General features: G+C 41.1%; 1 protein-coding gene across 1 annotated transcript in view; it reads right to left on the bottom strand.

Moving 5' to 3' along the window:
• Positions 1-2696: 2696 nt before the first annotated feature.
• Positions 2697-13393, bottom strand: part of LOC136678907 (dual specificity mitogen-activated protein kinase kinase 5-like) — a 55570-nt gene continuing 44873 nt past the window's right edge. The window contains exon 22 of the mRNA XM_066657090.1: positions 2697-7084. Within this exon, the coding sequence (XP_066513187.1) occupies positions 6974-7084 (111 nt within the window). The 3' untranslated portion in view covers positions 2697-6973. The remainder of the gene's footprint in view (positions 7085-13393) is intronic.

The following is a 13393-nucleotide window of genomic DNA, read 5'->3' on the forward strand; positions in this document are numbered from 1 at the left end:
ATTACTACTACTACTACTACTATTATTAATAATATTATTTTTAATAATAATACTAATAGTAACAACAATAATAATAATAATAATAATAATAATAATAATAATGATGATAAAAAGTATTATTATTATAGTAATATCAATACGAACAGTAGTATTACTACTACTACCTCTAATAATAATAATAAGTATTATTATAGTAATATAAATATTAACAGTAGTATTATTACTACTAATAACAAGAATAATAAATATCAATAACAGTAAATACCGCTTATTATTTCCACTGAACAAAGTAATCCTAATGCGTTTGAAAGCAGACGGGGGACACTTATTTACCCCCACAAGGTAAACACACACACACACACACACACACCTGAAACACTATACACCCGTATTAACTATTTACAGCCCACCAGTGACCCACAGTTAACCCCACAGAAGAGAGCTCGAGCCTCACACTCCATCTGCAGCGGAATCAGTCTCACACCGGAGCACGAGGAGAAAAAGAAACACACCACAAAAAATAAATAAATAAAATAAAATAAAATAAAATAAAATAAACATAAATAAATAAATAAATAAATAAATAAATAAATATTTGCATTATTTCCTCAAAATACATTTCCACTTTGTGTTCCGTGTTTCTCGGAGGTCCGTCAGTTAAAACTGTCCTCCGAAACTTTTCACAAAATCACACCGCGGACACAGTGGCGTCCAGTAAAGAGCCTGCAGCTCGAGCCCTGACTTCACACACACTTTATCTGCTGAGTTTAACTCGGTTCTCGTAAAAGAGTCTAGAACAAATCTAACAAAAGTATGGCCTTTTACGGTGATTACTTTAATAAATAGTGTTATTAATGGCTAAACTACTACTGCTACTAATTATTATTATTATTATTATTATTATTATTATTATTATATATTTTAATATTTGTCTTAAGAACATTTCTTTAAATGTTTCTCAGTAAATTTCTTGTTCTGTCGGTGCTTATAACTAACGAGGAATATCCCGGTCTTTCAGAATGAGCGGAGTGTGTAAACAAGGAAAATTAATTTCAAATATTTATTTTATAGTGAAAACTATTATTATTCAGGGCCTGGCTCTGACTCTGTCACACATCACCACAGCACTCCTGCTCTCCACCCTCACCCGAGGAAAAGGCTTGGAGCTTCACGTAGAGAGAGAGAGAGAGAGAGAGAGAGAGAGAGGAAAGTGTGTTAAAGAGCTGAGCAGTCTGTGGCTGCAGTGCTGCAGTATTGATGACGGAGGGGAAACTTTAACCTGCTGCACAGAGCAGCTCTAATTTCCCTCACAATAATTACAATATCACCCTTTAATTATTCCCTTTCCCCTGAATTATTCAAAGCGATGGAGAGAGAGGGAGAGGGAAAGAGAGAAAGCTCAGACTGAAACACTGCTTATAACTTCATTGGAAAGGGGCGGAGCTAAAGTGTGCTGAGCTGAGTGGGAAGATCATACGAAGTCAAGACTTACTCATTTACATGTTTTTAAAAGCAGTCTGGTCACCGCGCGTCGACCGTCTGCGTGTCCAGCGTTACAGCCCTCTGTGTGTTTCTTTCATAAACCGTAAGGAAAGATCAGGCTAATCTCAGCGGAACTCTGGGGCTCTTTGTTTGCGCCACTCTACGACATGCTTTTAACTGATCAATGGCTGTTTTCCCCAACATTACAATCAATGACAAATATTATATTTCAGAAGCAGATGTCGTTATTCAGCAGATATTGCGTTACAGGTCCCTGAACCAGAGCAATTAGGAGAAACATCAGGCCACAGGGGGTGGATAACATGACGAGGAGCAGGACACGGAGCGTCTCAGTAATCCGCCTGTGTTCGGACCGTGAGCCGCGGAGCGGATACCTCCGTGATTTAACAACATTATTAACAATAACCGTTAGTAGTGAACGAGATTTAACCCTTTATTTAGCAATGACGGTGATAGAAATAGCGTGAACGGCGTGGTTATCCCGTGATATCACTACGGGTTATGTAACTACGTTTTTGTTTACTTATCATAAATAAGAAATAGATTATTATTTAAAAAACATACAGAGATAAAAGTCGTCAGATAAAAAGAATCGTATTTTTAATAATAACAACATAGTCCCAGTAAACATTTAGCTGTTGATTCAACGTTGAAATAACGTAATGACTGCCGTCTAATCAACGTTCTCTTAAGGTTGAAAATGAAAGTTGAAAAGACGTCCAAACACAGACATTGAAAAGACGACTATTAGACGTATTTTGGACGTCCAATGACGTTAATAATTGGTCCAGAAATAAATTTCTTGTACAAAACGCATTTTGTACAATGCCAGTGGACGTTATTGATTGGTCACCACTTGATAACTAACTTATTAAGATGGATTTTGGACGTCCATTGACGTTTAAAATATGTCCTTGACGGACAGACTACTTTTAGACCTATTTTGAACGTCCAGTGACGTTCCTCGTTTACTTATTACTATTAAAACATAATGGAGGAGGAAAGTAGGCCTCCATTTAATTTCAATATTTTTCCCACCAGTTTTCCTGCAAGCCGCGCTAGGACCGTTCAGCCGGACACTAGAGGGTTAAATTAACGCTAAGACGAGAATAGGTTACTTTCTTGGTTCTGATTGGCTGCTGTTTTTCATTCAAGAAAGAGTCCAGAGTAAAACTCTCCGTGTAACTTCAGCGTTCATCTTTACTGACATTCAAAAGACATGAGAATGAATAAAAAAGAGGTTGAAAACGAAAGGGAAATGCTATTTTCTGAGTAGTACAGAGGAGGGGAAAGCATTTAAAAACGGCAGGTTACGTATAAAAAGGTCTGGATCTGGAGGTCACCGCAGAGATTGGCACATAAATCAGTGAGAGAGCAATCCAGCTGGAGACGGTTCATAAAGGCATCAGTTTCTTTCCAGTGCGCTACAGTGTAAGCAGCGTGTAAAGCGCGACCCCAATAAATCCCACTTTAGAGCTTTCGAGCCAGAGAGAAATGATCAATCAGCTCCTTCCACATTGATCTCGGCTGCGTTCCTGTGTTCCAGTGAAAATAGCCTTTCGATTCCTGCTTTGTTATTTTATTAGAAGCAGATTGCTGTGAACAGCTTCTCTGTGGCCTGAAAAATGAAGTGGTGACATTTTAATCACTGCACATTGGTAAAGGTCTCTCTGTAACGGGCCGTGTTTAGGTCTGACCCTTACTAACCAAACTGGACCACTGGACTGTTTATAGGCAAAGTACATGTGTCTGTTGTTGGCTATTCTTTCTGTCATTAGGGGAAAATCTGAGCCTCCACAGGCCTGGGATAAGTTTGAGTGACAAGGCAAAAAATCACACACATTTTTCAAAATTAAATACGCATCACAATTTAGCTTTTCTCTTGACTTGCAACAAACAGAAGTAGCAGAGAAAAAAAGTCAAGTATGCAGCATGGTGGCCGTACAGGTAGTGTGTTGCTCTCACACAGCTCCTGGGTTCCATTCCCGCCTCAGGTCAGTGTCTGTGAGGAGTTTCCCTGTCTGCCTGGGTTTCCTCCCACAATCAAAAACATGTTGGTAGGGGAACTGACTGCGTGACATTGCCCCCTTGTGTGAGTGTCAGTGGTATTAGGTGAGCGTGTGGTGCCCTGTGCAGGGTGTGCTCCTGCCATGTGCTCAGTGACGGCAGGCTCTGGACCCACCACCACCCTGAACAAGTACATCTGCGTTACCAAAAATGAATGGATGAATTAATGGTGAACATGCACCAAATTCAGTGCTAAAAGCAACCCCTTTATGGAGAACCTTCAGGCGGCTAAACATGAGTAATTTACAAACAGCATAACTGTTTACCAGGAAACCGGAGCACCTGGAGGAAACCCATGCTGACACAGGGAGAACACATCAAACTCCTCACCGACAGTCAACCGGAGCGGGACTCGAACCCACAACCCCAGGATCCTGGAGCTGTGACCGAGACACTACCTGCTGCGCCACCGTGCCGCCCGGTAACACAAGAACACATTTGTGATACTGGCAATCATCTCAAACCATGTCTGTGTATAAATGAAGTGTCAGAACAGCACCACAAAACAAACCCATCCCATCTTCAAACAAACAGTACATTCTGATGGACATTAAACAGCCTGACAACGGAGGAAATGCTGCTCAGTGTCAGATCTCATCCTGAGCATTTCAAACAGACTGATCTTTTTGTTTTTTAAGTTTCTCAAACACATTTAAACTCTGAAGTAGAAAGAAAATGATGTTTCAAATAATGGCAAGTCAGGGAGTCTTTTCTGAACTTGCCTGTATTTCATATGAACCTTAATGTCTTGTGACAGGGAGAACATCTCTCTCAGTACGACCGTTTCAGCTGAAAAAAGAGTCACATTACTTCTCACAATAATGATCAGGCTTGGGCCGTTTGTTCACCTACAAATGGATTCGTACAAATAAATAAGCACTTAAAAAATGCAGGAACGCTTTTGAATATCTTCACAGGGTCATTTTCTCCTGCACCCTTTAAAACTGGCTTCTAATGGCTGGAATAATCCATTAGTTGGGTAATATTAAGAGAGTGAAGTGAACTGTTGAGAAGACATCATCAACAGAGGCAGTAAAGTTTGGAATGGTTTTAATTTACTCACTGAAAGTCTAAGGTGTGCAAACTTCAGCAGCCTTGCTTTATGTGGTCAGGGTCAGACACGTGATCAGGATGAAGCCCACTTATGAGTGTGTATAAGGCAACCGGCTGTGGTGGTCAACAATGCTTCTTTAGAAACAAGAAAAGGCAAACGTCTCCTTAAATCAATGTCATAGAAAAAATACTCAATAATGGTATTAACATTTCAGAGCTATATACAAAGCTTTTGGTGAGTGAACATTTGAGAAAACCCACTGAATATAATCTGAAGAGAAATCTTAGCTCCTGAACCTCAATCTTGGTGTAAAATGGTACAAGGAAACATTAGTACTTCAACATACATTAAGTTTCCAAAAAAATGTGAAGACATGTTTTTGGACCCATTTCCTGATGCTGAGGTCTGGGCTCTGAGCAGCTGCTTTTTATAAATGTTCATTCACTTTCTCAGAAACGGCTACTCACCACTTACACATCCCCTTTCCTCTTAAAGTGGAATGTAAAACAGAAATTGAAAGATTCACTGCTCAATCAGATATTGCATAGTCGTCAGGAATCCCACCTTATCCACCTTAAACTCTAGTCACTTTCTAGGACGGCACCGGTGATCTTAAGACTGTTCAATGTGATTATATAAGCTGTGTACGCACAACTGAACACCTGCAGCTTGATGGCAGGGGTGACTGGACAATTCTGGGCACATAATGAATGGGAATTAATATGTGCTTCACTTCACCGCGACTGCTTTACTTTAGAGAACGCTGAACGAAGGACAAACATGATAACATAGGAAAGTAAAAAGAAAAGTACAAACAGCACAGAACCTCTTTACACGGCCCGTACAGTATGAATACGGCGGGCAGATGTGGTGGGTTGATGCAGCTGTAACATATGAGCCATGTTAGTCAGCAGCTGTCAGCGGTTAATAGAACAGTGAGTAGAAATGATTTACCCCCTGCTGAGGAATGATTACATGCTGTAGTGGGGAGGGAGGGAGACACTGATTTGTCGTATGAATTCCTAAGAGATTACAGGGGTCAGTTCAGTTAAACACTTCTATTGAAGATGCACTAGCTTTGGCATTTACTCAGTATGTGCACTTAAACCACAGGCAAAAAGGTGAATCACACGAATCAATTTCTCCCCACAAATTAAGGGAAGAAAAAAAAATAGATACAGAAATAGGTACAGAGTAGAAGACTATCATAGTGCAGCAGCGACTCCCTATGTACTGCTGTATTAAAACGATTGGGTTTCACAGGTGAAATTATTTAACACATCCTCAATCCAGAACACCATTCTGCAGAGTTAAATGCAAGTGGCCGAATATATCGTGCTGGAATACATAACACACTTTGGCCTGTACAAAAGTCACTTTTGATATTGTTGGCAATGTGTTTCTCCAATGCGTAAGAGTCATATTTAAATTTGGTGTCTGCAGATGGGTTAAGACATATTATTTTTTGCTTAGAACGTCAACAAAACGTGCCGTTTGATCAGGCGTGTCCAAGCATTTGCATATAACCGTAAACTTAAGATCGGCAGAACTACAATTCCCATAATCCTCCATAATTAGTGCAGTTATTTTATACTGCTTGCAAAATGTTTAGCGATAAAGGCGTTCAGGCGAATGAGCATGTTTACATTATGCCAAATTGTTATACCAAGTTCTATTATGGCCTGAGATTGTCTGCTTATACATTTGGGTTTAAGGGTGCATGCCCTGTCTTAGCACTTCACTAGAATTGTCATTATTTAACAGAAGAAATGTGCCATCTCTTAGCTTCAAGCTAATCTCTTATTAAATGGGGAAAAGAAACAGTGCTGAATGTGCCCAGGTTAGTTCTTGGCAGTTGCAGTCCGTTCAGAGTCAAATCAGCTTCTTGAACTTCGTCTGAACTATAGGCACAGAATGAGGCAGATGAGGAGTGTTTCCAAGCCCCTGGCAAAAAGTTACCACCCACACGAGTGTCCCACAGCATGGCATCGTCAGCCTCAAAGCGCAAAATGTTTCAGCTGCAACACAGAGTGTCCTGGCTCATCCTGTTCTGTGGAACTGTTGCTGTGGATCACTCTTTAAGCAGCTCCTGCTTCACTGTTCACTGGATAACGTTTTTCCCGTTATTCGCTGGAGTCTGCAAAAGCAGTGGGGTGAAAAAAATAAAGGAAACGCATAGAAACAATGTCACGCTGCAGATTTTGGGCTATTGGAACAACAATAAAAAGTCTGTATGTGCTCAGTGCTCTGTGCATCGAGTCCTGGGCTCTCTTTCAAGTAAGCTCAGCTGATGTCCCCTAATAAAACAGAGAAGGAACGAGACAGGATTCCATTTCCCATGAGGCCTCCTCACATTAGACCCTGAGCTTGCTGGGATTTGCGGTTTTCCAAGCTGCGGCACACCCACATGGACACTACCTCTGTGTTGCCGTCGTCATACTGCTTGATGAAGGTGTGTTCCTGTAGAAGAGAGTAAAGAAAGGAGGTGGAGTTTTATAAATCGTAAATCTTTTTTTTTGAAGGTTTATATTAACAACATTTTCCACATTCACCAGCACTTACAATTATTTTATTGGTGAGATACACGGATCGTCTCTTGTTTCTACACTCACTGTACATTCTCTCAGCTCTATCTACATTTACAGACTGTAGTCCATCTGTCGCTCTGCATACTTTCCGTTTGCCACTTTTCACCCTGTTCTTCAATGGTCAGGACTCCCACAGGACCCCCACAGGGCAGGTATGATTTAGGTGGTGGATAATTCTAGGCGCTGCAGTGACACTGATGTAGTGGTGGTGTGTTAAGTGTGTGTTAGCATAACATGGATCAGACACAGTGTCACTACAGGACTGACTATTGTCTTCCTAACAAAAATAATCCAGCCAACAGCTTCCTGTATGTACACAAAATGTGTAGCAACATACAAGCAGGTGTCTCTGACGTTACATCTACAAGGTGGACCAACGGGGTAGGTGGTGTGTCTAACAGAGTGGACACTCCAGCATCACTGCTGTGTCTGATCCACTTGTACCAGTGTCACACACTCCCTGGAGCACTGAAAATGACCCACCACCCAAATCATTCCTGCCCTGACGTGGGGGTTAAAGAGTATGCAGAGGAACATTTGGTCTAACAGCCTGTAACGTTAGAACTACAGAGTGCTCCTGTATGGTCAGTGGAGCTGAGAGAATGGACAGCGGATGTAGAAACAGGGAGGTGGTGTTAATGTCATGGCTGATCAGTGTGTACAAGGACCGAGTTTGTACCAGATTCCCTGTATTTTAAAACCACATCCAAAGTTCATTAATACGGGACATGTTAAACACACACAGGCCTACTGCATGATTTAGTGGCCACGCTGTTGTTCCTCAGTAGCTTCTGTTGTTGCAGTGCTCATCACTGGCTGGCCAATTACAGCAATTCCTGACTGGGGCTTTAAGCTTCAGAGGTAAATCAGCAGTGACAGAGTGCTCTGTGTAAATTAATGTGTCTTCTCTCATTTCTCTGATGTAGTGTTTCTGGCAGAGGCGCTTGTTCTCTGTTAAATTGTATGGGTTGATACCAATTAGAAGAGAAATGATTAAGGAGGTGTATAAAATGGAAGTAGGACAAGGCATCTACTACATCAAGGGTGAAAATGCATGTCGTAACCAGGGAAATCCAAACAATCTGTCAGATCTCAATCTAATAACTTTGCAGTGTCTTAATTATTAGGTTATGCTCAGTCTTACTGTGATGTTTCATGTCTAAATTGGTAAAATTCCAGAACTATTTGGAATGGGAAATGTCCCCTTTTTGTATTTTAAAGGAACACTAGGTAGTATTTACACCTTACAATTACAGCTTCAAAATCACTGTAATGCTCCACTGAGCTGTTATACTGAGAATAGAGCTTCTGTCGTTGCTACTCTGGACTCAGCACAGCAGAAAGTGCACTGTGTACCTTTTGGAGGAGGGTAGAAAACCACCCTCCCCTGCCTCCTTGATTTCAGGACACTGCTGTAAAAACTCTGCAACTGTAGGTGGAGCCCAGGAGACAACATACCAAATCTAATCTAGTGCTCCTTTAAAGTACAATAATAAAATTAGATTTCCTCTAAATATTAAATACATTTGTGAAGTCTTGAGTTTCATTTATTTCCGTTGTATATTTCCCTTATTTTATGTACTTTAATAGTTCAAAGAAATCCAAGGTTTTGACCGTAAATGCATGAACTGAAGGGATTGTCCCTTTTCTACAACAGGTATATCGTACATTATGTTTCTCTTCCTCTCCTTCCCTCATAGTACACTCCCTCACTACCTCTATGAGGACAGAGCAGGCCCATCAATCGTGCTGTCCTGCTAATGGTGAGCCCGTGTCTGTGCCACAGTGAGGTTAATCACTCTCAGCTCCGGGTTCTGGAGAGGCACGTGCTGAGGGCGAGCCGTACCAGGCACCCATCTCATCAATCACGGGGGCCTGGGCACAGGCCTACACCAGCCTACGAACCTACCCCGGCTCCGGGCCCAGATCAAGAGGAGTAATATGCAGCTGCGGAGCTGAACCTGGCTTTCCACCGTGACCCTGCCAGCCCCCGTATGTGGGTCCGACCCTGTAGAACGTTTGGTGTTTTGACCCGACGTGGAGAATAAGAGTGCTCGGAGCACACTTGGGAGAGGACGCAGTCAAGGAGAGGACACTGAAGAAAAAACACATATATAAATAATGTGCCTCCATACATTCCCACTCAATGTTCAGAGCAAGCAGACGCTGGTGTTTGGACAATGACAAGTGGCAATAAATCAGAACTCAGACGGTCACCTGCTTGTTTGGCTGGACAGAGATAGGCCATTCCCACACACAAATACACACCCCCACCACCTGTGTGTCCCTCTGTTCTGAGTGTGTGTGTGTGTGTGGCTGAAAAGCAAACGAACAAGTGTGTGTCTCAAAGCATGCCAGGAACAGCACCTCCATTAATTAACCCACCTGCTGCTAACATTGCACCCATGCAGAGGAAGTTATTAAGAGAGGAAAAGCAGAATAAATACTCTTTTAGTTAGGTCATTATCAGCTCCTGCTTACCTCTACGCTGTCGGACGGTGAAAAAAAATCTCATTTAAAAGTGTGGCTACATTAATCACAGCCCCATATCAAAGTGTGATAATCACCTGAATTCTCCATTAAAATAAAACTGCTAAACCCAGGGGAAATCTCACCTTACTCTTTAATTGTTTCAAGTCTGTGATAGGCTTTTTAATCTAAGATTAATTTATGCTATTTTAAATAACTCTACATATGATTAATAAGCTTGAAAATTAAAAGGAGTCTAAAGCAATTATAACAAGTGGTTGGTCATCACCCCATTAGGACGTGTTGGGGAACGGCGATGGCGGAGTGCAATGTGTGTGTGTGTGTGGCTGATATCCGAGCAAGGAAAGAGCACAAGTGAGACAGACAGAGTAAGAAAGGTGAAGAGGTCACTGTTATAACTAGGTCTTTGCAGATTAGCATACTAATGACATGCTCCCTCTGGATACAGACAGACGTGTGTGTATATGCGTGTGTGTGTGTATATATATATATATATATATATATATGTGTGTGTGTGTGTGTATGTGTGTGTGTGTGTGTGTGTGTGTGTGTGTGAGTGAGTGTTCAGACTCGGCTAAAGCTTCATGAATGCTGATCTCTTAATTCAGCAGTCACCAGGGGAGACTATTCGTCTAGATTACAAAAGAGCAGGGCATGCTAGCAGACTAGCATTTTTTTTGCAGAATGACTCTCAAATAAGTCTCAGGTTAAACACACACACACACACACACACACACACACACACATACAGCTAAAATTACTAGAAAACATGATCCCTGACCCAGCAATGTCTATTAGCTGCTTATTTCCATATCTATGCTCTGTTTGGCTGTTGGTGATTAAGAATTTAATCAACTCCAGTCAAAACAAAAATGTATCAAGGACAATTTGAATCCTGTCTAACACTAGACAACTTTAAATCAGCTTAGACTTTTCACCTTACACATCTGTGTAAAAAGCTGCATGGCTGAAACTTTCATTGTTTACAGAAATTATGTTTTAATTATAAAAAAATAAAATAAAAAAAAAAATATGGTTATTTGACGGACAATATCTCACTAGTCGATTTATAAAGGACAATTTCAGTGCTCTGACATGTGGTAAGTTGTATGTGATTTGCAGAACTATGGCTTTATGTGCACTGTATCTTTACGTGGTGGCTAGGGGCCACAGTGTTAGCAAGCTAAAAAGGAGGATCACCCTCGCGGGACCAACAAAACGTCCTCAATGTGCTAATGTGTAAACAAGTCATCAGAGCAATGTCAAAGGGCTTTCAAAGCCCCCTCTCAACCCCCTCCCCATGGCACGGGCCACAGGCATCCAGCAAGAGTGAGGACCTCTTAAAAGGGCCTGTCCCAGGAGAACCACCTCGACACACACAGTCCTCCTGATACAGACAAAAGAATAGTACATACTGTGATTGCAATAAACCTTAAAGTCCAATATATTAAAACACAGGAGTGAAGAATTCTGGACTGCAATTAATTTGAGCCCTCAAATAATCTGTTGAATTTAAAGAACATTAAAAACAAAACACACATGCTGAACTATGAATGGTCAAGATGCCCAAAGTATGCATTAAAAACAATGTGACTGGTCAAACCGGTCATTTATTTGAGTTCTTATCCACCATCTACAATCTGTAAGTTTCTAAGATTTCAGGAGTGGGCTACAGCCTTCTAGAAGCAGGGATACTACACTCTTTTGTCCCAGCCAGCATCAGCTGGGGCCTGCAGTGTGGGGGCTCCTCTGGGACTGAGCTAGAGATGGGCCTCTGATGAGGAGGCAAGCTTGGGGACAAAGGTGCTAAAAGGCTGAGTGACAATAAGAGAAACCCAGGGGGAGCATGGAGATGTCAATCATCACACAATCATTGCTAGAGTCTAACACACACACACACAAACGGGAGTCTGAACCAATGCTCCAGGACACTGGGAGCAGCCTTTTCTTTGTCACATACATGTAGACATTCTCTAAATTTAACCCTTTTATCACAGAACTGCATTTTCATGATAATAGTTTGGAAGGTGCTATAATACAGTAATTACAGTCACGAATTTAAGTGTGTTTTAGATATTATAATAAAGTTCTTAAATCTAACTAAAACTATGCCCTTTTAAATTTAAAAGTAGTCCCAAGCAGTGATATTTTTCTAACCCATACATTTCCCAGCATTAAAATAACAGTGGGTTTTAACTGGGCCCTGTCACTCACTGAATTATTTTGCATTTTTCTCTGTATTGAAATACCCGTTTTCCTCATTTGACTGAACAAACAGGATAAACACAACTGCAAAAATGGCATGTGAGTAATTCTACTGCCTGCACAGAAGCCAACAGGCAGAACTCTTCTGAAAGAATACCCACAGGACACTGAGATGAGGTATGTAGCAGATACACCTCTTTTCTCTTATTCCTTTAAAGATTCTTCTATTGAAAGGCTCTGTAGTGTTTCTATTATGTACCATTTTCATGACCCTTGTGCCAAAGAACTATTGTATTTGTAAGAGTGTACGCACTCACACATACACAAGCATGTAAGTGTAGTGCCATCAGCAGTGGCCTGACACACGGTAATTCATCACTCGGTCAGGATGCCTTTTTAGAGTACACTAGATCTTTTCTCCAGAGCAGACAGAGAGACGAGGTGAGAAGCGCCACTAAGCAGAGAGGGGGTCAAACGGACAAAAGGGAAAGGTGTGGAGAAATGTGTACGAACGTGGATAGGAACGATATTAAAGCAAAAGTGTAACTAACTAGCAATGAATGACTATTATTTACCCACAAAACATACACACAGGTCATACTTACGCTCTCTCCCTCGGAAATATCAGACTCATTGGGTAGTAAAGTTACCATTTTTTATCAGTATGTTTCAAAATGTATATGCTGGGCATTGAATCTATACTTGTACGACACCAGCATTGCTGTAGGGTTATGCTTCAAATGCAGCCAGACTTTGGCCTGTTTACTGTTTTATAAAAATGTAAAAACAGCATTTTGTTCTTATCGAGCAGCCATACTCCCCTGGAATGGAGTGATGACAGAAAGGTTGTTCTTCTGAGCTTAAGGGAAATAATTTGCTGCTCAGTGTCAAGGGTGAAGACTCCTGTCCCTCTCACCGACACACTCGCATAACCAAAACTAACACACACTCATACACACTTTGCATTTGCACCTGGTTCTCAGTGGACTATGCTGCTATCCATGGTGCTGAAACAGCCCTGGCTGCTGCACTGACAGCCTTTAAATTCCTCAAGTGCAAATAGCTGCAACCTTGTGCGCTAACGCACTATCAGAGATTTCCATCAAGTCCACACATAGGGTGTGACTTCTCGGCAGCAAACACAGATAGAGGAGAGAGAGAGGACATACAACTCTCCACAAAAACTTCTCCCTTCTTCTGAGCAGAGGGGGATAAATCATTCTCATGTTCACAAGGAAATGTTTAGAGTTGTCAATAAACAAAGGGAAAAGTTGTCCTTTTATATATATAAAAAAAAAAGGCCCTGATATAAGATTTCAGAGCCATTTGATTTAGACAGACGTTATTTAGGAAACATGTTGTTTTTAAAGATTTCAATGGACAATTCTTAAAAATTTAAATCTTTGTTTTGATTCTAATTAGATAAATCTCGCACTGGAGAAATACAATATACATCTACACTTTATGTTCTATGAATTACCAGAAT

Source organism: Hoplias malabaricus, chromosome Y, assembly GCF_029633855.1.
Source record: "Hoplias malabaricus isolate fHopMal1 chromosome Y, fHopMal1.hap1, whole genome shotgun sequence".
Classification (NCBI taxonomy): Eukaryota; Metazoa; Chordata; class Actinopteri; order Characiformes; family Erythrinidae; genus Hoplias; species Hoplias malabaricus.